Source organism: Phyllobates terribilis, unplaced genomic scaffold (genome assembly GCF_046119375.1).
Source record: "Phyllobates terribilis strain yellow unplaced genomic scaffold, ASM4611937v1 Scaffold_11__3_contigs__length_659146591, whole genome shotgun sequence".
NCBI classification, from domain to species: Eukaryota; Metazoa; Chordata; class Amphibia; order Anura; family Dendrobatidae; genus Phyllobates; species Phyllobates terribilis.
In genome coordinates, this window is record NW_027362771.1 from 656,110,448 (window position 1) to 656,136,070 (window position 25,623).

Sequence of the window (25,623 nt, forward strand, 5' to 3'; positions counted from 1 at the left end):
CACTGAAAGAAAGTGTTGCTCAGGCGCCTCCTACTGGGTGGAGGGGGTTTAAGTATCCAGTGACTCACAGCAATAGGCTGGGGATGCATTAGGACTGTGCACACAGTAACTATAAGAAACAGGCAGTAACCGCGCTGCCGCCCTAAGCAATCAGACAAGAGACATGCACACAGCAGGTACTGGAGCAAAGTGTGCAGCCTGCACTGATAGGTAAGATGGCGGTCTTGCATGGTGGGAGGTGGTAAGCCATGCCAGCACGCCGCCAGGGATGTTACAATCAGCTCTTCTCTGGTGACAAATACTATAGGGGGTATGAGGGGTTTGGGAGAAATTGTTAATATTTTCTTAATATCTCCCTGACAACACCCCTCAACATTGAAATTTCAACACCAAGAAGGAAAAGCAGTGGAATTATGTAAATCACAGAATGGTGACGTTACTGATCTGCAAAGGATGGAAAAATGCAAACATTTTCACAACCTCTGGATTCTCCAGTACGGAGTCTGAGCCTCGGGCAGAAATCCCGCCACCTCCGGCCTCGGCGGCTGTCACTGAGGTTATTAATGGTTGTCTGAGGAAGAAAATCATCCTGATTGATGGAGACAAGCACGGAAACGCTGCTGGCATCTCCTGTGTAATTGACGCGCCCCCTGGGCCATGTTGTGCTGCGTTGCGCATGCGGGGGATACCCGGAGCCGGATCCGATGGGGGTAGTAGTCTTCTTGTGGCGGTGACCCGGTCCGTGCCCAGGGTGTCAAACTAAGTGGCGGAATTTAATAGATGTTATAGAGTTCGACTACGCCACCCGTTGATTGCGGCTATGAAGCCGACGCTGCAGGGCAGACCGCTGAGGCCGGTGGTACGGTGGTGCAGCGTGGATGGTATAACCCCCAACGGGAGGGGTATAGCCTCAGGGCAGCTAGTGAGGCAGGGAGGAATGATGGTGGTAGTGGTAGTGTGGCAAGGAATCACTGAGACGTGCGGTTGCAGTTTTCACAGCTTTACTCACAGTTCTTTATCAGGTCACTTGTGCGCAGTAAGGACCACCCGAGCCGTGCTGCGCCCACCAGGAGAGGGACTCGGCTAACTCCCAGGCAATTCCGGAGCGTGGTCCAGGGCTCCCCTCTCTTCCTTCCTACTGGCCGTCCCCACCAGGGACCCACCTTTGTCCGGCTCCCTCGGGCCTTTTGGTGGCGAAACCTTTCCCGGCTTCCCTGACCCTATATGGTGTGCCTTCCTGGTGGATATGGTGAGGGGTCGCGCCAAGACTTGACCACGACCTCCGGTTCCTGGCTGAGGATAATTGGCCTCCACCAGTTTGGGATCCGGTACCCTGTTCTGCCAACCCTTCACCCGTTAACTCGTGGGATCTCAGGGTTCCCTCTCTTCTTGCATCTCTGGGCCTTTCCTGGTGTTTCTGTTCCTCCTTCTTCTTCTTTCTCTCTCTCTCTGCCTCAGGCCTCCTCTCCAGGCCTGGCTCTGGAGCTGGGCCCAGACTGAGCCACAGCTCCCTGTCAGCCCTCTCTGGCTGAGCTCCTCTCTGAACAGACCGACCTTGATCTCGTCTGGTGCCCACCTTATATACTCCCTCTGACACCCGAGCCCAGGTGACCAGCACCCAATGGGCTCCTACCTAAGCCCAGAGTCCCTCCCCTGTCTGCTCCTACACCACTGGGATATTCCTCCCCCCTCCCCACGCCAGCCAGGGACAGAAGCTGTCGTACCTGCACATCTATCTGGTGGGAGCACCGTTGGTCTGTCCCCCGGAAATGGGGTGAGTGTGGTGCATGCAGCTAACTGAGCCCCGTTCCACGCTCCATCCTTACCCGGGAGTGGAATACCACACCTCTGGTTCGAGGTGCAATACCCCTGTAGCAGCCGAGTCCTCGGGGTGCTACATAATCACCGACCAATGACGCCCCCGATGTGTTAGATGGAGACAAGCCTGGAAACGCTGCTGGCATCTCCTGTGTAATCACTGACCAATGACGCCCCCGATGTGTTAGATGGAGACAAGCCTGGAAACGCTGCTGGCATCTCCTGTGTAATCACCGACCAATGATGTTCCTGATGTGCTCAACGGAGACAAGTCCGGAGACGCTGCCGGCAGCTCCTGTGTAATCACCAACCAATGACGTCCCCGATGTGCTTGATGGACACGAGTTCCTATTCGCTGCTGGAGGCACCTGTGTGATCACCGACCAATGACGTTCCTAATGTGCACGATGGAGAGGAGTCTGGAGGTGCGCCTGGCAGCTTTTGTGCAATCATCAACCAATGATATCCCTGATGTGCACGATGGAGACGAGCCGGGACGTAACTGCTGCAACTGGACCTGGCGCCCGCCGATGCCATTGGAAACCTCAACTGGATGTGCATCATCGGACCCACATCTAGTTTAAGTGTGTTGCAGTGCACAGACCCATCGAGTACGTGTGTGACAATACACGTTGCCGGACAATCAGAGGCCAGCAGCTGAGTGCATGTGACGGGGCCCATGGCAGTGACGTCATATGCTCCCGTCGCATGCCGAAGTCAGCTGCCAGCTTCACGAGAGGCGAGAGAGCGAAGGGAAGGTGAATATTTATTTAAATAAAAAAAATGAGTAGCCATGCTAGTATATGGATGACTATGGGGTGCATTATACTTTAGTATAATGCACCCCACATAGTAATCCATAAAGTATAAAGTATAATGCCCCTCGTAGTCATCCATAAAGTAAAATGCATCCCAAAGTCCCCCATATAATATACTGCACATAATGGATGATGACTATGGGCTTTGCATCATACTACATTGATGACTATGAGCTATGCAGTATATTATATGGAGGACTATGGGATGCATTTTACTATATGGAGGACTATGGGGGGTACATTATACTTCTTCTATGGAGCCCAATGACTTCTATGTACACCCCTGGTGAGTATCATGGTTTATTTTCTTCTATACATTAAAGAACGGGGGACATAAACTAAGATGGGGAATCTATACCAGGATAGAGCCAAGGATAAGGGACATATAGCAGAGTGGGCGATTGTATACCAGGATGAGGGACATATAGAAGAATGGGTGATGATATACCAGGATGAGGGACATATAGAAGAATGGGTGATGATATACCAGGATGAGGGACATATAGAAGAATGGGTGATGATATACCAGGATGAGGGACATATAGAAGAATGGGCGATTGTATACCAGGATGGGGGACATATAGCAGAATGGGCCATTATATACCAGGATGAGGGACATGTAGCAGAATGGGCGATTATATACCAGGATGAGGGACATATAGAAGAATGGGCGATTGTATACCAGGATGGGGGACATATAGCAGAATGGGCCATGATATACCAGGATGAGGGACATATAGAAGAATGGGTGATGATATACCAGGATGAGGGACATATAGAAGAATGGGCGATTGTATACCAGGATGGGGGACATATAGCAGAATGGGCAATGTCGGGTATTCCCACAGCGACGACACCGGGGAGATCACGCAATCTCTCACCGTGCCATCACTATGTTCGTCCGGAATTGCAAGCACATGATCCAGACTACTCACTTCTTAGGTATCGGAAAGCGACCAGAGAGCTTATGGCGTCACACCTCGGGATTCCAATGCATGGAATATGTGTTTACTCCCTCCGTATGGTCACTGTCAGCTTCTCGATAACCTGATTATTAATATTATTCGCTGCCACCACCGTCCAGCTTTGAAATATAATACAGGCCTGGGCGGACGCCTGCATTCTAGTAGCTTATATGGCTTTGGGGAAGGGAACGATTACAGGACAAAAGGAACAAAACTATTAAATTTTATATTTAATCCCGAAGGAAGGCAGTGTTTAGGAAAAATATATACAAGGATTTTACAAAGGAGACATTAAAATACATAAGCAGTTACACAAAATAATAAGGATTAAGGAAGAAACTTACTATACGATCGCTGAGACGATGCAATATAGGTGGAGGAGGGGCTCCCCGATTTGATTAGACTGATATCGAACAGGATCTGTTGCTTATAGTCCTTATACCCCTCTGGCAATGAATGAATCTCCAGCCTCAGCAAACTGTTTTTTGCTGAAGGGAGAGATCTGCCCATACCCCGCTGTGCTGACATGTGGGCTCGGCTCCGTCCTTCGTATTTGTATTAAAAATCTGTTTGGTGGCGGTGGTGAACCCCGCGCCCCTAGTACTGCTGTTTCCTTTCCACAAGCCTCACGGTTACCTATTACTGGTAAGATCACCATTTGATTAACTAGACTACCCATATGTAAATTGCTGATGGACGCTTTAGATACATTTACACTGGCATTTATTATACGATGGTGACTATTCTACCTGTGCTGCACTTTATATTTACATCTATACTTTTTGCAGCTTGATTTTGATATTTGTACTAGGGTCATGCCCCTTTTGTGGCTGTGGAGGATCTGACTTTATTTGTTCGTCTACATGATAAAATGTTTTGTAATAAATAAATAAAATATGTATGTTTTAGCCATTATAACTCTGGTATCTCCTTTCACATAATGCTTTCTATGAGTTGGTTTAACTTGGTGTTTGTAGGAAGGTATCACCCCCACTTCCACCATAACATTAGGATTTGGGCTATTTTATTAATTATGACGTATTTGTGACCCGTCATTCTGGTGCTTTTGCGCTACGGCTCCACGCAGGGTTTTACAGTGACAGGGAAATATGCATATTCCTCCTTGGCTGACCATGCCACTAAAAATATAGGTCCCGTTTGTTATCAGAATTATGGAATTACAATATTCCATATTCTGTATCGGTGCCGGCCTGTCTATAGATTTCTTTTTGAAGCTCGGGAGTACATTTTACTTATCTCACTTTAAATTATCGCAGGCCTGCGTCAGTGGGAAATATATTTGCATTTTAATTAGGTTGTAAAAATTTTTTTCGTTGCCGTAAACCCCTCCGGGGAGCTGTAGCGCAAGAGCACCAGAATAACAGATCACAGCTACTGTAGCGTCGGTGTCCCTGCCTCCTGCTAGGCAGGGACGCCGTTCCCCTCACCTCTCCGCTCCGTGCCCGGCGTCTTCCTCCAGCTCTGCTGGCAGCGCGCGCTGCTTCCCGGCCTCTGTGCTTAGGGCGCGCGCGCGCACTCCCCCTCTCTTAAAGGGGCCACGCGCGTCGTCCTAAGGAGTCCCCGGCCAATGGCCGGAGGACCTCACCATATATAAGGCACCTCCTCCAAAATGGAGGTGCCCGAGCAATGTTGTTGCAAAGCCTTTCAACTCTGCTTCAGCCCTCAGGTCCCGTTACCAGATACCTGCCAGTTACCTGCCAGATCCCTGCTTGATACCTACCTGATTCCTGTCTATCTGCTTGCATACCTGCGGTCCGAAAGTCTGCCTTCCAACACCTGTCAGTCTGTCTATGGATCTGCCCGCCCGCTCACCTGGGAGCGCTCACCTGCTACCTGCCTGCTAGTCTACCTGGAGGCTCTGCCGTCACTTGCCGTGACCACTTGCCTGTCCAGAGACTCTTGCCCGCTCACCTGGGAGCACCTACCTGCTACCTGCCTGCTAGCCTACCTGGAGGCTCTGCCTTCACTTGCCGTTACCACCTGCCTGTCCAGAGACTCTTGCCCGCTCACCTGGGAGCGCCTACTTGCTACCTGCCTGCTAGCCTACCTGAAGGCTCCGCCGTCACTTGCCGTGACCACCTGCCTGTCCAGAGACTCTTGCCCGCTCACCTGGGAGCGCCTACTTGCTACCTGCCTGCTAGCCTACCTGAAGGCTCCGCCGTCACTTGCCGTGACCACCTGCCTGTCCAGAGACTCTTGCCCGCTCACCTGGGAGCGCTCACCTGCTACCTGTCTGCTAGCCTACCTGGAGGCTCTGCCGTCACTTGCCGTGACCACCTGCCTGTCCAGAGACTCTTGCCCGCTCACCTGGGAGCGCCTACCTTCTACTTGCCTGCTAGCCTACCTGGAGGCTCAGCCGTCACCTGCCGTGACCACCTGCCAGTCTAGAGACTCTTACCCTGCTGTCACTTGCCGTGACCATCCGCCTGTCAAGAGACTGTCCCCGTCACTTGCCGTGACCTCCTGCCCTTCTACCCAGAGACTGTCCCCGTCACTTTCTGTGACCTCCTGCCCTTCTACCCAGAGACTGTCCCTGTCACTTGCCGTGACTACCTGCCTACCTTCCCTGGGAGCCACCCGCTTCCTTACAAGGACTGCCCCTTTGTATAGTTGCTCTGAGGTTCCACCTCCCAGACCCGTTACAGTTTGCTTGGGCCATGGAACCCGGTGGCACCCAAGCTCCCTCGCTCTCGGACCTATGTCATGAACTTTTCCGTCAGAGGTCCCAACAGGAGTCCATCCTGAGCCACCTGCGTAGTGTTAACTCCCGCCTGGACACACTGACTACCTCTTCGGGACCTGCTTCCAGTCGCACGACTCCTACCCCGGCAGCGCCGCTGCCCATCAATTCCATGGCAACTCTTCCCGGTCCTCGCCTCACCGCCCCGCCTCGTTTTGGCGGAGATCCCGGACAGGCACGGGGCTTCATTAACCTGTGCACTCTGCACTTCGAACTGTTGGCACACCAGTTTTCCACCGACCGAGCCAAAGTAGCCTTCATCATGTCCCATCTCACGGGAGAGGCGCTGGCTTGGTTAAATCCTCTATGGGAGAGAGGAGACCCCCTGGTGTCCAACCTGCCATCCTTTCTCACGACTTTCCGGAAGGTCTTCGACGAACCAGGACGGAGGACCTCATCCGCCTCATCTCTGCTACGCCTCCGCCAAGGAGGTCTGACCGTGGGTCAATATGCCATACAGTTCCGTACCCTGGCTTCGGAGCTTGCCTGGGATAACGACGCCCTGGTGTCCGTCTTCTGGGAGGGTCTGTCCGGCCGTATTAAAGATGAACTCGCCGGTTGGGACATTCTTACCACTCTCGACGACTTAATTACACTTGCCACCCGGATTGACATCCGGTTCCAGGAGCGCACCAAAGAGGCCACCCGTGAGAGGAGGTTTCCACGCCTTGCCCCTACCTTCCAGAGACCCGTCACTTCCTCCGTTACTCCCCAGGCGCACTCACCCGAGCCTATGCAGGTCAACTAGACCAAGATGGTCAAGACCCGTCAAGAATTACGCCGTGCCGAGGGGAGCTGCTTCTACTGTGGCAGTAAGGAGCACCGGATCCGTTCCTGCCCGGAGAGGTCGGGAAACGCCTGTGTCTAGGGTCACTCAGAGAGGTCGCCCTAGACAGAAATAAACCCTCTCCATCTCTAATGCTGTCGGTCTCTATCATCTGCGGGGAGAACCGCTATTTTGAACTGGCTCAACTTGACTCTGGAGCTGCCGGAAATCTCATTTCTCAGTCCCTGGTAGAGAAATACCGCATTCCCACCAAACCTCTGGCTGTACCCTTATCTGTCGCCGCCGTGGATGGGGGCCTCTTACCTCATCCCATCCAACTCATCACCGAATCCATAACTTTGCAGGTGGGAATGCTGCACTCTGAGAGCATCTTCTTTCATGTTCTGCCTGGACTCTCTCGCGCCCTCTTGCTAGGCCTACCTTGGCTCCAGAAACATGCACCCGTGCTTGATTGGCAGACCGGAGAAGTTCTTCGCTGGGGACAGGACTGCCATAAGACTTGTTTAGTTCCCATTCATCCTGCTCGTCCTTCTCCTACTCCAGCCAATCTACCCGGCCTACCGGTTCCCTATTGGTCTTTTGCGGACGTTTTTAATAAAAGAGAGGCAGAGACATTACCCCCTCATAGACCATACGGCTGCCCAATTGACCTGATGCCCGGCGCTACTCCTCCCCATGGGCGTATTTACCCTTTGTCCGCTGCTGAGACCCGGTCCATGTCTGAATATATTGAGGAGAATCTGGCCTGGGGATTTATCCGGAAATCTACCTCCCCGGCGGGAGCAGGCTTCTTCTTCGTCAAAAAGAAGGACGGCTCACTCCGTCCCTGTATAGACTATAGAGGCCTTAACCAGATCACAGTGAAGAATAAATACCCCCTTCCGCTCATTCCTGAATTATTTGACCGTCTGAGGGGGGCTAGAATCTTCACCAAGCTGGACCTCCGTGGGGCGTATAATCTGGTCCGTATCCGTCAGGGGGATGAATGGAAGACGGCATTCAACACCCGGGACGGCCACTATGAATACCTTGTAATGCCATTCGGTCTCTGTAACGCTCCCGCCGTCTTTCAAGAGTTGGTCAATGACATCTTCCGTGACCTTCTCTACTCCTGCATGGTGGTGTACCTGGACGACATCTTGGTCTTCTCTCCGGATCTTCTCACTCACTGGAGGGATGTTCGTCAGGTCCTGCTCAGGCTCAGGCAGAACCACCTCTACGCTAAATATGAGAAGTGCCTTTTTGAGCAGACCTCGCTTCCGTTTCTGGGCTACATAATCTCTCAGACCGGCCTACAAATGGATCCTGAGAAACTGTCTGCCATCCAGAAGTGGCCCCGACCAGAAGGGTTGAAGGCTATTCAGCGGTTCCTGGGCTTCGCCAACTACTACCGCCTCTTCATTCCGCACTTCTCTTCCCGGACTGCCCCTATCTCGGCGCTCACCCGTAAGGGCGCTAATCCCAGAGAATGGCCGCCCGAAGCTGAGGAGGCCTTCCTTTCCTTGAAATGAGCTTTTTCCTCCGCCCCTGTGCTGCATTGTCTGGACGGCAACAAACAATTCTTTCTAGAAGTCGACGCTTCCTCCTCCGGAGCCGGAGCAGTACTTACCCAAAAGTCGTCTTCCGGAAGAATGGTAACCTGCGGCTTCTTCTCCAAACTCTTCTCCTCTTCTGAGCGCAATTATTCTATAGGAGACCGAGAATTGTTGGCCATTAAGCTGGCACTGGAGGAGTGGCGTTACCTGCTCGAGGGGGCTCTTCACCCGGTAATAATTTACACGGACCACAAGAACTTGGCTTACCTCCAGAGCGCCCAGAGACTTAACCCGCGCCAAGCCCGGTGGTCCTTGTTCTTCGCCCGCTTTAATTTCATTCTTCATTTTCGCCCGGCTGACAAAAACATCAAAGCTGATGCTTTATCCCGATCCTTTTTGGTCTCAGATCTTGAGGAGGAGCCTAAACACATCATCGACCCCGACAAAGTAATGCAGGTGGCACCCGTGAATCTAAATCGTCTTCCACCCGGTAAGACGTTCGTATCTGTTCCTGATTGTGAGAAGGTTCTACACTGGGGACACTCGTCCAAGCTAGCTGGCCACACTGGTCAGAAAAAGACCCTCCAGCTTATTTCCCGGCATTACTGGTGGCCTACCCTACACAAGGACGTAATAGACTTTGTTTCAGCCTGTGTGTCCTGCGCCCGCAACAAGGTTCCGAGACATCTGCCAGCCGGCTGTCTCCTTCCTCTTCCTGTACCTGCTGCCCCGTGGCAGCATATAGCTATGGACTTTATTACGGACCTCCCTGTCTCTGCCGGTTGTACGGTCATATGGGTGGTCGCTGACCGCTTTTCCAAAATGGCTCACTTTATTCCCCTGCCGGGTCTCCCGTCTGCATCAGAGTTAGCTAAAGACTTTATTCATCATGTCTTCCGTCTTCATGGTCTTCCTCTCCACATCGTATCCGACCGAGGGGTTCAGTTCACCTCTCGTTTTTGGCGAGCCATGTGTAAACTGCTGGGGGTCACCTTGGACTTTTCTTCTGCTTATCACCCACAGTCCAATGGCCAAGTAGAACGGATCAACCAAATTTTAACCAGTTACCTCCGGCACTTTGTTAATGCTCACCATTCTGACTGGGTGGATCTTTTACCGTGGGCCGAATTTTCTTACAATAATCACGAGAGCGAATCTTCCTCCAAATCCCTGGTTTTTTGTAGTCTTCGGTCAGCATCCTCGAAACCCGTTTCCCGTCTCCGCTTCGGTGGACAATCCGGCTGCGGAATCTCTCGTTAACAAATTTTCCTCCATTTGGGAAAGTGCCAGATCCGCACTTCTTCAGTCATCCGAGCGGATGAAAAAACAGGCTGACAAAAGACGTCTGGATCCACCACAATTCCGTCCTGGAGATAAGGTCTGGCTCTCGTCCAAATATGTCCGGCTCAAGATTCCTTCCTACAAGTTAGGGCCTCGGTTTATCGGCCCACTGGAAGTTATCAAGCAGATCAATCCGGTGGCCTATAAATTGAAACTCCCGGCCAACGTACGCCTCCTGCTCCGGTTTCCGCTGAAAACGAGTTTCAGGTAGAGAACATTCTGGCCACCAAAAGGGTAAGAGGAAAATCCTTTTTTCTAGTGGATTGGAAGGGGTTTGGTCCTGAGGAGAGAACATGGGAGCCCCGGGAGAACGTCCATGCCCCTCTCATCCTTGATAAATTTCTCTCCGGCCTAAAAAAGGGGGGGCCTAAAGGGGGGGGGGTACTGTAGCGTCGGCGTCCCTGCCTCCTGCTAGGCAGGGACGCCGTTCCCCTCACCTCTCCGCTCCGTGCCCGGCGGCTTCCTCCCGCTCTGCTGGCAGCGCGCGCTGCTTCCCGGCCTTTGTGCTTAGGGCGCGCGCGCGCGCACTCCCCCTCTCTTAAAGGGGCCGCACGCGTCGTCCTAAGGAGTCCCCGGCCAATGGCCGGAGGACCTCACCATATATAAGGCACCTCCTCCAAAATGGAGGTGCCCGAGCAATGTTGTTGCAAAGCCTTTCAACTCTGCTTCAGCCCTCAGGTCCCGTTACCAGATACCTGCCAGTTACCTGCCAGATCCCTGCTTGATACCTACCTGATTCCTGTCTATCTGCTTGCATACCTGCGGTCCGACAGTCTGCCTTCCAACACCTGTCAGTCTGTCTATGGATCTGCCCGCCCGCTCACCTGGGAGCGCTCACCTGTTACCTGCCTGCTAGCCTACCTGGCTCTGCCGTCACTTGCCGTGACCACCTGCCTGTCCAGATACTTTTTCCCGCTCACCTGGGAGCACCTACCTGCTACCTGACTGCTAGCCTACCTGGAGGCTCCGCCATCACTTGCCGTGACCACCTGCCTGTCCAGAGACTCTTGCCCGCTCACCTGGGAGCGCCTACCTGCTACCTGCCTTCTAGCCTACCTGGAGGCTCCGCCGTCACTTGCCGTGACCACCTGACTGTCCAGAGACTCTTGCCCACTCACCTGGGAGCGCTCACCTGCTACCTGTCTGCTAGCCTACCTGGAGGCTCTGCCGTCACTTGCCGTGACCACCTTCCTGTCCAGAGACTCTTGCCCGCTCACCTGGGAGCACCTACCTGCTACCTGCCTGCTAGCCTACCTGGAGGCTCAGCCGTCACCTGCCGTGACCACCTGCCAGTCTAGAGACTCTTACCCTGCTGTCACTTGCCGTGACCATCCGCCTGTCAAGAGACTGTCCCCGTCACTTGCCGTGACCTCCTGCCCTTCTACCCAGAGACTGTCCCCGTCACTTGCCGTGCCCTCCTGCCCTTCTACCCAGAGACTGACCCTGTCACTTGCCGTGACTACCTGCCCGCCTTCCCTGGGAGCCACCCACTTCCTTACAAAGACTGCCCCTTTGTATAGTTGCTCTGAGGTTCCACCTCCCAGACCCGTTACAGCTACGTTATGTGTGGTCTCTAAATGAAGGTAAAATCATAATAGAAAATATGGTATCACTTTTGGGCTTCTGGGATCAACCAGTTATCCCAAAAACCAGATATGTTAAATAAAATGTGCAGGCTAGAGTCCAGCCCCGTGATGTCAGCACAAGGGGTGTGTGGGCAGATCTTCCCTTAGGTCTAACAGAGTCCACGGAGGATAGATGAGTATTCTTTGCCAGGGGAGTATAGATACTATAAGCAACGGATCGCGTTCAATAACGCTCAAATCAAATCGGGGAGCCCCTCCTCCAGCTATACTGATTCGTCCCTGCGAACTCTATAGGAAGTTTCTTCTGTAATCATGTTTATTTTACGCAACTGTCTATTCCGTATTGTAAATGTCCATTTGTAAAATCTTGTATTTTTTCATAACACTGCCTCCCTTTTGGATTAAATATAAAATGTAATAGTTCTGTTTCTTTTGTTCTGTAATCGTTCTCTCCCCCGAAGCCATATACGCTACCAGAACGCAGGCGTCCGACCAGGCCTGTATTATATTTCAAATTTGGCCGGTGGTGGCAGAGAATAATAACAATTGGGCTATCGTGAAGCTGACAGTGACTGTACGGAGGGTGTATACACATATTCCATACGTTGGAATCCGGATGTGTGACGCCATACGCTCACTGGTCGCTTGCCGATACCTAAGTAGTGAGTAGTGGGGACGTGTGCTCGCGGATCCCTGACGAAATCCTGACAGCGTGACGGCAATGGTGAGATATTGTGTGATCTCCTCGTTGTCGTCGCTGTGACGTCCCTGACAGGGGACATAAAGCAGAATGGGCGATTATATACCAGGATGGGGGATATATAGAAGAATGGACGATGATATACCAGGATGAGGGACATATAGAAGAATGGACGATGATATACCAGGATGAGGGACATGTAGCAGCATGGGCGATTATATACCAGAATGAGGGACATATAGAAGAATGGGCGATTATATACCAGGGTGAGGGACATATAGAAGAATGGGCGATTATATACCAGGATGAGGGACATATAGAAGAATGGGTGATTATATACCAGGATGAGGGACATATAGAAGAATGGGCGATTATATACCAGGATGAGGGACAAATAGCAGAATGGGCGATTATATACCAGGATGAGGGACATATAGAAGAATGGGCGATTATATACCAGGATGAGAGACATGTAGCAGAATGGGCGATTATATACCAGGATGAGGGACATATAGAAGAATGGGCTATTATATACCAGGATGAGGGACATATAGAAGAATGGGCGATTATATACCAGGATGAGGGACATATAGAAGAATGGGCGATTATATACCAGGATGAGGGACATGTAGCAGAATGGGCGATTATATACCAGGATGAGGGACATATAGAAGAATGGGTGATTATATACCAGGATGAGGGACATATAGAAGAATGGACGATGATATACCAGGATGAGGGACATATAGAAGAATGGGCGATTATATACCAGGATGAGGGACATATAGCAGAATGGGCGATTATATACCAGGATGAGGGACATGTAGCAGAATGGGCGATTATATACCAGGATGAGGGACATATAGAAGAATGGGTGATTATATACCAGGATGAGGGACATATAGCAGAATGGGCGATTATATACCAGGATGAGGGACATATAGGAGAATGGGCGATTATATACCAGGATGAGGGACATGTAGCAGAATGGGCGATTATATACCAGGATGAGGGACATATAGGAGAATGGGCGATTATATTCCAGGATGAGGGACATATAGAAGAATGGGCGATTATATACCAGGATGAGGGACATATAGCAGAATGGGCGATTATATACCAGGATGAGGGACATGTAGCAGAATGGGCGATTATATACCAGGATGAGGGACATATAGAAGAATGGGTGATTATATACCAGGATGAGGGACATATAGAAGAATGGACGATGATATACCAGGATGAGGGACATATAGAAGAATGGGCGATTATATACCAGGATGAGGGACATATAGAAGAATGGGCGATTATATACCAGATGAGGGACATGTAGTAGCATGGGCGATTATATACCAGGATGAGGGACATATAGAAGAATGGGCGATTATATACCAGGATGAGGGACATGTAGCAGAATGGGCTATTATATACCAGCATGAGGGACATATAGAAGAATGGACGATGATATACCAGGATGAGGGACATATAGAAGAATGGGCGATTATATACCAGGATGAGGGACATATAGCAGAATGGGCGATTATATACCAGGATGAGGGACATATAGAAGAATGGGCGATTATATACCAGGATGAGGGACATATAGAAGAATGGGCGATTATATACCAGGATGAGGGACAAATAGAAGAATGGGTGATGATATACCAGGATGAGGGACATATAGAAGAATGGGCGATTATATACCAGGATGAGGGACAAATAGAAGAATGGGCGATTATATACCAGGATGAGGGACATATAGAAGAATGGGCGATTATATACCAGGATGAGGGACAAATAGAAGAATGGGCGATTATATACCAGGATGAGGGACATATAGAAGAATGGGCGATTATATACCAGGATGAGGGACAAATAGAAGAATGGGCGATTATATACCAGGATGAGGGACATATAGAAGAATGGGCGATTATATACCAGGATGAGGGACATATAGAAGAATGGGTGATGATATACCAGGATGAGGGACATATAGAAGAATGGGCGATTATATACCAGGATGAGGGACAAATAGAAGAATGGGCGATTATATACCAGGATGAGGGACATGTAGCAGAATGGGCGATTATATTCCAGGATGAGGGACATATAGAAGAATGGACGATTATATACCAGGATGAGGGACATGTAGCAGAATGGGAGATTATATTCCAGGATGAGGGACATATAGAAGAATGGGCGATTATATACCAGGATGAGGGACATGTAGCAGAATGGGCGATTATATTCCAGGATGAGGGACATATAGAAGAATGGGCGATTATATACCAGGATGAGGGACATATAGAAGAATGGACGATTATATACCAGGATGAGGGACATATAGAAGAATGGGCGATTATATACCAGGATGAGGGACATATAAGAGAATGGGCGATTACATACCAGGATGGGGGACATATAGAAGAATGGGCGATTATATACCAGGATGAGGGACATATAGAAGAATGGACGATGATATACCAGGATGAGGGACATGTAGCAGAATGGGCGATTATATTCCAGGATGAGGGACATATAGAAGAATGGGCGATTATATACCAGGATGAGGGACATATAGAAGAATGGGCGATTATATACCAGGATGAGGGACATATAGAAGAATGGACGATTATATACCAGGATGAGGGACATGTAGCAGAATGGGCGATTATATACCAGGATGAGGGACATATAGAAGAATGGGCGATTATATACCAGGATGAGGGACATATAAGAGAATGGGCGATTACATACCAGGATGGGGGACATATAGAAGAATGGGCGATTATATACCAGGATGAGGGACATATAGAAGAATGGACGATGATATACCAGGATGAGGGACATGTAGCAGAATGGGCGATTATATTCCAGGATGAGGGACATATAGAAGAATGGACGATGATATACCAGGATGAGGGACATATAGAAGAATGGACGATGATATACCAGGATGAGGGACATGTAGCAGAATGGGCGATTATATTCCAGGATGAGGGACATATAGAAGAATGGGTGATTATATACCAGGATGAGGGACATATAGAAGAATGGGCGATTATATACCAGGATGAGGGACATATAGAAGAATGGACGATGATATACCAGGATGAGGGACATGTAGCAGAATGGGCGATTATATACCAGGATGAGGGACATATAGAAGAATGGGCGATTATATACCAGGATGAGGGACATATAGAAGAATGGGCGATTATATACCAGGATGAGGGACATATAGAAGAATGGGCCATGATATACCAGGATGAGGGACATGTAGCAGAATGGGCTATTATATACCAGGATGAGGGACATATAGAAGAATGGACGATTATATTCCAGGATGAGGGACATATAGAAGAATGGGCGATTATATACCAGGATGAGGGACATATTGGAGAATGGGCGATTACATACCAGGATGTGGGACATATAGAAGAATGGGCGATTATATACCAGGATGAGGGACATATAGAAGAATGGACGATGATATACCAGGATGAGGGACATGTAGCAGAATGGGCGATTATATACCAGGATGAGGGACATGTAGCAGAATGGGCGATTATATTCCAGGATGAGGGACATATAGAAGAATGGGCGATTATATACCAGGATGAGGGACATATAGAAGAATGGGCGATTATATACCAGGATGAGGGACATATAGAAGAATGGACGATGATATACCAGGATGAGGGACATGTAGCAGAATGGGCGATTATATACCAGGATGAGGGACATATAGAAGAATGGGCGATTATATACCAGGATGAGAGACATGTAGCAGAATGGGCGATTATATACCAGGATGAGGGACATATAGAAGAATGGGTGATTATATACCAGGATGAGGGACATATAGAAGAATGGACGATGATATACCAGGATGAGGGACATATAGAAGAATGGGTGATTATATACCAGGATGAGGGACATATAGAAGAATGGGCGATTATATACCAGGATGAGGGACATATAGAAGAATGGGCGATTATATACCAGGATGAGGGACATGTAGAAGAATGGGCGATTATATACCAGGATGAGGGACATGTAGCAGAATGGGCGATTATATACCAGGATGAGGGACATATAGAAGAATGGGCGATTATATACCAGGATGAGGGACATATAGGAGAATGGGCGATTACATACCAGGATGAGGGACATATAGAAGAATCGACGATGATATACCAGGAAGAGGGACATGTAGCAGAATGGGCGATTATATACCAGGATGAGGGACATGTAGCAGAATGGGCGATTATATTCCAGGATGAGGGACATATAGAAGAATGGGCGATTATATACCAGGATGAGGGACATATAGAAGAATGGGCGATTATATACCAGGATGAGGGACATATAGAAGAATGGACGATGATATACCAGGATGAGGGACATGTAGCAGAATGGGCGATTATATACCAGGATGAGGGACATATAGAAGAATGGGCGATTATATACCAGGATGAGAGACATGTAGCAGAATGGGCGATTATATACCAGGATGAGGGACATATAGAAGAATGGGTGATTATATACCAGGATGAGGGACATATAGAAGAATGGACGATGATATACCAGGATGAGGGACATATAGAAGAATGGGTGATTATATACCAGGATGAGGGACATATAGAAGAATGGGCGATTATATACCAGGATGAGGGACATATAGAAGAATGGGCGATTATATACCAGGATGAGGGACATGTAGCAGAATGGGCTATTATATACCAGGATGAGGGACATATAGAAGAATGGACGATGATATACCAGGACGAGGGACATATAGAAGATGACATATGTGGATGATGAGGATTCTGTGGAAGATGATGATGATGATGAGGATTCTGTGGATGATGATGAGGATGCTGTGGATGATGAAGATTCGGTCTATGATGAGGATTCTGTGGATGATGAGGATTCTGTGGAAGATTCTGTGGATGATGAGGATTCTGTGGATGATGATGAGGATTCTGTGGATGATGAAGAAGATTCTTTGGAGGATTCTGTGGATTATAAAGATTCGGTGGATGATGAGGATTCTGTGGATGATGAGGATTCTGTGGATGATGATTCTGTGGATGATGATTCTGTGGATGATGATTCTGTGGATGATGATGATGATTCTGTGGATGATGATTCTGTGGATGATGATTATGTGGATGATGATTCTGTGGATGATGATGATGATTCTGTGGAGAATTCTGTGGATGATGATTCTGTGGATGATGATTCTGTGGATGATGATTCTGTGGATAATGATGAGGATTCTGTGGATGATAAGGATTCTGTGGATGATGATGAGGATTATGTGGAGGATTCTGTGGATGATGATGAGGATTCTGTGGATGATGATGAGTATTCTGTGGAAGATGAGGATTCTGTGGATGATGATGATGATTCTGTGGATGATGATGAGGATTCTGTGGATGATGATTGTAACATACCTGGCGGCGTCCTTGCATGGTGGTCCATCTCCCACTGTGCAAGACGGCGCACTTGATCTCCTGTCCAGAATGTCTCTCTGGCTTCCCTCCATGCTGTCTGTTTGTGTCTGTTTCTGCTGCTTAAGGGCGGCGCCCGATCACTTCCTGCCTTTTGTACCTGCTGTGGGTCACACCCCTTGTGCGTCCTCAGCCTATTGCTGTCTGTCACTTGGTATATAGCTCAGCAGCTCCCTTCTATCCCTGCCTGAGCATAGTGTTTCCTTCAGTGTGTGCTTGCACTCTGAAGGTGCCAGGTCCCGTCTCTTGTCTCCTGCTTTTTGTATCAGTTCCCGTGTCTGAACTGAGTCCTGTATGTCTCCTGCTTTGCGGTATCAGCTCCCGTGTCTGAACTGAGTCCTGTATGTCTCCTGCTTTGCGGTATCAGCTCCCGTGTCTGAACTGACTCCTTTCTGTGTTCTCTTGTCTGTCCTGTCTGAACACGCTCCTAGCCTGTTCCTCTCGCCTTCTAGTGGCCGATTTCCTAGACCCGCTCCTGTGTCTGGTCTGTCCTGTCTGAACACGCTCCTTGCCTGTTCGTTCCGCCTCTCTGGGGGCCGTATTCCCAGACCCGCTCCTGTATCCCTCTGCAGTGTCGGTCTCCTCCGTACACTCAGTTCCAGTCTGAACTCTCTCCTGTCCTTTACCTGTTTTGCCTCTATGTCTTTCCCTTCCTGTCTGTTCCGTGTGAACAGAGCCCTGTCCTCCCTGCTCAGCCTTGTCTGCACTCTAGCTGTGCTTGCCTGTAACCCTCTGCCTGTATTGTTCCTGAGTCCCGGTGTGTACTGGGTCCTATCCCGCCTGTGTTCCTACCTGCTAGTGCCTCCCTGTCTGCACTCTAGCTGTGCTTGCCTTTACCCCCCTGCCTGCATACCAGTCGTGCCTGCCTATACCCTCCAGTCTGTGTGCCAGCCTACCAGCCTGTTCCTGTATTTCCCTGTGTGGGTCAACAGCCGTGTCCGGGGTCTGTCCTGGAGTAGCACCTGGTCCCTCTGCTCGGTTCCTCCTTGGTGCACTGGCGTCGTATGCCGTCGTGCGACCCTGGTCGGATCGGGTGAATACTTAGTCACGCCCCTCCAGGCATTCACTCTCCGGCACGGTCCAGTGGAATCACTACCAATCACACGCACACGCCGCTTAGCCCGGGCGTGTGCATAACAATGATTCTGTGGAGGATTCTGTGGATGATGATGAGGATTCTGTGGATGATGATGATGATGATGATGATTCTGTGGAGGATTCTGTGGATGATTCTGTGGATCATGATGATTCTTTGGAAGATTCTGTGGATGATGAGGATTCTGTGGATGATGATGATAAGGAGGATTCTGTGGATGATGATGAAGATTCTGTGGAGGATTCTGTGGATGATGATGAGGATTCTGTGGATGATGAAGGTTCAGTGAATGATGAGGATTCTGTGAATGATGATGATTCTGTGGAGGATTCTGTGGATGATGATGAAGATTCGGTGGATGATGAGGATTCTGTGAATGATGATTCTGTGGAGGATTCTGTGGATGATGAGGATTCTGTGGATGATGATGAGGATTCTGTGGATGATGATGAAGATTCTGTGGAGGATTCTGTGGATGATGATGATTCTGTGGATGATAATGATTCTGTGGAGGATTCTGTGGATGATGATGATTCTGTGGATGATAATGATTCTGTGGAGGATTCTGTGGATGATGATTCTGTGGATGATGATGATGATGATTCTGTGGATGATGTTGAGGATTCTGTGAATGATGATGATTCTGTGGATGATGATGATGATTCTGTGGAGGATGCTGTGGATAATGATGATTCTGTGGAGGATTCTGTGAATGATGATGAGGATTCTGTGGATGATGATGATTCTGTGGATGATGGGGATTATATGGATGATGATGAGGACTCTGTGGAGGATTCTGTGGATGATGATGATGATTCTGTGGATGATGATGAGGATTCTGTGGATGATGATTCTGTGGAGGATTCTGTGGATGATGATGAGGATTCTGTGGATGATGATGATGATGATTCTGTGAAGGATACTGTGGATGATTCTGTGGATAATGATGATTCTGTGGAGGATTCTGTGGATGATGATGATGAGGATTCTGTGGATGATGATGATTCTGTGGATGATGATGAGGATTCTGTGGATGATGATGATTTTGTGGATGATGATGATTCTGTGGATGATTCGGTCTCATGGCTTCTAATGTTTCTGGTTCCAGGAATGTCTGGAGAAGTTCTCAGAAGGTCTGAGCAGGCTGATGGACCATCACACGGTGAGGGTCTCCTCCTCCTCTTCTCGCTGATCACGTCTCGTTGTGCCCGCCGCTCATATCTGTCTTCATGTAATTCTCCATTCCTGCAGGAACTTCTAGACTCCATCCAGCAAAGCTTCAAACAGAAACTGCAGCATCTGCTGAAAGAGTGAGACCCCGTCCTCCTCCAGCCGGCTCCATATCCCCCCGACGGTCCTGGGCCACGGCGCTAACTCTGTCATAGGGGCCATCAATTCTCACACTTCTTGTATAGCAATTCTGCCTTGTATTATCCTCCAGTCACCTCCAGAGCTGCGGTCACTATTCTGCTGTTATATCATATCTCATCCTCCAGTCACCTCCAGAGCTGCAGTCACTATTCTGCTGTTACATCATGTCTTATCCTCCAGTCACCTCCAGAGCTGCGGTCACTATTCTTCATTTCAGAGTGCTAATGTTGAATGTTTGTCTCTTTCTTAGAGACCTGCGATCATTCAAAGAAAGTCGCAAGGAGTTAGAGCGCTGCAGAGAGGGACTAGAGAGTGCGCTTAATCACAACGCAGAAATGTCTCGGAAGAAGGCACAAGAAATGCAAGAAGCCTCCACGGCGGTGCAGACGTCTCGTAGAGTGTTCAGAGAACGTGTCCTGGACTACACCCTGCAGGTGAGACTAACGAGACGTCACATCTGTAACACCGGGACGACACCATAACGAGACGTCACATCCGTAACACCGGGCCGGCACCATAACGAGACGTCACATCCGTAACACCGGGCCGGCACCATAACGAGACGTCACATCTGTAACACCGGGACGACACCATAACGAGACGTCACATCCGTAACACCGGGCCGACACCATAACGAGACGTCACATCTGTAACACCGGGACGACACCATAACGAGACGTCACATCTGTAACACCGGACGACACCATAACGAGACGTCACATCTGTAACACCGGGCCGACACCATAACGAGACGTCACATCCGTAACACCGGGCCGACACCATAACGAGACGTCACATCTGTAACACCGGGACGACACCGTAACGAGACGTCACATCTTTAACACCGGACGACACCATAACGAGACGTCACATCTTTAACACCAGGCCGACAACATAACGAGACGTCACATCCGTAACACCGGGCCGACACCATAACGAGACGTCACATCTGTAACACCGGACGACACCATAACGAGACGTCACATCTTTAACACCGGACGACACCATAACGAGACGTCACATCTTTAACACCAGGCCGACACCATAACGAGACGTCACATCCGTAACACCGGGCCGACACCATAACGAGACGTCACATCTGTAACACCGGACGACACCATAACGAGATGTCACATCTGTAACACCGGGCCGACACCATAACGAGACGTCACATCTGTAACACCGGGACGACACCATAACTAGACGTCACATCTGTAACACCGGGGCGACACCATAACTAGACGTCACATCTGTAACACTGGGCCGACACCATAACGAGACGTCACATCTGTAACACCGGACGACACCATAACGAGACATCACATCTGTAACACCTGGACGACACCATAACGAGACGTCACATCTGTAACACCGGGCCGACACCATAACGAGACGTCACATCTGTAACACCGGACGACACCATAACGAGACGTCACATCTGTAACACCTGGACGACACCATAACGAGACGTCACATCCGTAACACCGGGACGACACCATAACGAGACGTCACATCTGTAACACAGGGCCGACACCATAACGAGACGTCACATCTGTAACACCGGGACGACACCATAACGAGACGTCACATCTGTAACACCGGGTCGACACCATAACGAGACGTCACATCTGTAACACCGGGCCGACACCATAACGAGACGTCACATCCGTAACACCGGGACGACACCGTAACGAGACGTCACATCCGTAACACCGGGACGACACCATAACGAGACGTCACATCTGTAACACCGGGACGACACCGTAACGAGACGTCACATCTGTAACATCTGGACGACACCATAACGAGATGTCACATCTGTAACCCCGGGACGACACCATAACGAGACGTCACATCTGTAACACAGGGCCGACACCATAACGAGACGTCACATCCGTAACACCGGGACGACACCATAACGAGACGTCACATCCGTAACACCTGGACGACACCATAACGAGACGTCACATCCGTAACACCGGGCCGACACCATAACGAGACGTCACATCTGTAACACCGGGCCGGCACCATAACGAGACGTCACATCTGTAACACCTGGAAGACACCATAACGAGACGTCACATCCGTAACACCGGGACGACACCATAACGAGACGTCACATCCGTAACACCTGGACGACACCATAACGAGACGTCACATCCGTAACACCGGGCCGACACCATAACGAGACGTCACATCTGTAACACCGGGACGACACCATAACGAGACGTCACATCTGTAACACCGGGCTGACACCATAACGAGACGTCACATCTGTAACACCGGGCCGACACCATAACGAGACGTCACATCCGTAACACCGGACGACACCATAACGAGACGTCACATCCGTAACACCGGCACGACACCATAATGAGACATCACATCCGTAACACCGGGACGACACCATAACGAGACGTCACATCTGTAACACCTGGACGACACCATAACGAGACGTCACATCTGTAACACCAGGCCGACACCATAATGAGACGTCACATCTGTAACACCGGGCCGACACCATAACGAGACGTCACATCTGTAACACCGGGCCGACACCATAACGAGACGTCACATCTGTAACACCGGGACGAGACGTCACATCTGTAACACCGGGCCGGCACCATAACGAGACGTCACATCTGTAACACCGGGCCGACACCATAACGAGATGTCACATCTGTAACACCGGGCCGACACCATAACGAGACGTCACATCTGTAACACCGGCCCGACACCATAACGAGATGTCACATCCGTAACACCGGGACGACACCATAACGAGACGTCACATCCGTAACACCTGGACGACACCATAACGAGACGTCACATCTGTAACACCGGGACGACACCATAACTAGACGTCACATCCGTAACACCGGGCCGACACCATAACGAGACGTCACATCTGTAACACCAGACGACACCATAACGAGACCTCACATCTGTAACACCGGACGACACCATAACGAGACGTCACATCTGTAACACCTGGACGACACCATAACGAGATGTCACATCCGTAACACCGGGACGACACCATAACGAGACCTCACATCTGTAACACCGGGCCGACACCATAACGAGACGTCACATCCGTAACACCGGGCCGACACCAAAACGAGACCTCACATCTGTAACACCGGGCCGACACCATAACGAGACGTCACATCCGTAACACCGGGCCGACACCATAACGAGACGTCACATCCGTAACACCTGGACGACACCATAACGAGACGTCACATCTGTAACACCGGGACGACACCATAACGAGACGTCACATCCGTAACACCGGGACGACACCATAACTAGACGTCACATCTGTAACACCGGGACGACACCATAACGAGACGTCACATCTGTAACACAGGGCTGACACCATAACGAGACGTCACATCCGTAACACCGGGACGACACCATAACGAGACGTCACATCCGTAACACCTGGACGACACCATAACGAGACGTCACATCTGTAACACCGGGACGACACCATAACTAGACGTCACATCTGTAACACCGGGCTGACACCATAACGAGACGTCACATCTGTAACACCGGACGACACCATAACGTGACGTCACATCTGTAACACCTGGACGACACCATAACGAGACGTCACATCTGTAACACCGGGCCGACACCATAACGAGATGTCACATCTGTAACACCGGGACGACACCATAACGAGACGTCACATCTGTAACACCTGGACGACACCATAACGAGACGTCACATCCGTAACACCGGGACGACACCATAACGAGACGTCACATCTGTAACACCGGGCCGACACCATAACGAGACGTCACATCTGTAACACCGGGACGACACCATAACGAGACGTCACATCCGTAACATCGGGACGACACCATAGCGAGACGTCACATCCGTAACACCGGGACGACACCATAACGAGACGTCACATCTGTAACACCTGGACGACACCATAACGAGACGTCACATCTGTAACACCGGGACGACACCATAACGAGACGTCACATCTGTAACACAGGGCCGACACGATAACGAGACGTCACATCCGTAACACCGGGACGACACCATAACGAGACGTCACATCCGTAACACCTGGACGACACCATAACGAGACGTCACATCCGTAACACCGGGCCGACACCATAACGAGACGTCACATCTGTAACACCGGGCCGACACCATAACGAGACGTCACATCTGTAACACCGGGCCGACACCATAACGCGACATCACATCTGTAACACCGGGCCGACACCATAACGAGACGTCACATCCGTAACACCAGGACGACACCATAACGTGACGTCACATCCGTAACACCTGGACGACACCATAACGAGACGTCACATCCGTAACACCGGGACGACACCATAACGAGACGTCACATCTGTAACACCGGGCTGACACCATAACGAGACGTCACATCTGTAACACCGGGCCGACACCATAACGAGACGTCACATCCGTAACACCGGACGACACCATAACGAGACGTCACATCCGTAACACCGGCACGACACCATAATGAGACATCACATCCGTAACACCGGGACGACACCATAACGAGACGTCACATCTGTAACACCTGGACGACACCATAACGAGACGTCACATCTGTAACACCGGGCCGACACCATAACGAGACGTCACATCTGTAACACCGGGCCGACACCATAACGAGACGTCACATCTGTAACACCGGGCCGACACCATAACGAGACGTCACATCTGTAACACCGGGACGACACCATAACGAGATGTCACATCTGTAACACCGGGCCGACACCATAACGAGACATCACATCTGTAACACCGGGACGACACCATAACGAGACGTCACATCTGTAACACCTGGAAGACACCATAACGAGACGTCACATCCGTAACACCAGGCCGACACCATAACGAGACGTCACATCCGTAACACCGGGACGACACCATAACGAGACGTCACATCTGTAACACCGGGCCGACACCGTAACGAGACGTCACATGTGTAACACCGGGACGACACCATAACGAGACGTCACATCTGTAACACCGGGACGACACCATAACGAGACGTCACATCTGTAACACCGGGACGACACCATAACGAGACGTCACATCTGTAACACCTGGACGACACCATAACGAGACGTCACATCTGTAACACCGGGACGACACCATAACGAGACGTCACATCTGTAACACAGGGCCGACACCATAATGAGACGTCACATCTGTAACACCGGGACGACACCATAACGAGACGTCACATCTGTAACACCAGGCCGACACCATAACGAGACGTCACATCCGTAACACCGGGACGACATCATAACGA

The 25,623-nt window shown here is 50.1% G+C and overlaps 1 protein-coding gene across 1 annotated transcript in view; it reads left to right on the top strand.

Moving 5' to 3' along the window:
* The window catches only part of ACAP1 (ArfGAP with coiled-coil, ankyrin repeat and PH domains 1), a 376,352-nt gene that overhangs the window by 110,100 nt on the left and 240,629 nt on the right, over window positions 1–25,623 (top strand). The window contains exons 4-6 of the mRNA XM_073654642.1: window positions 20,035–20,088; window positions 20,178–20,236; window positions 20,548–20,731. Of these exons, the coding sequence (XP_073510743.1) occupies window positions 20,035–20,088; window positions 20,178–20,236; window positions 20,548–20,731 (297 nt within the window). The remainder of the gene's footprint in view (window positions 1–20,034; window positions 20,089–20,177; window positions 20,237–20,547; window positions 20,732–25,623) is intronic.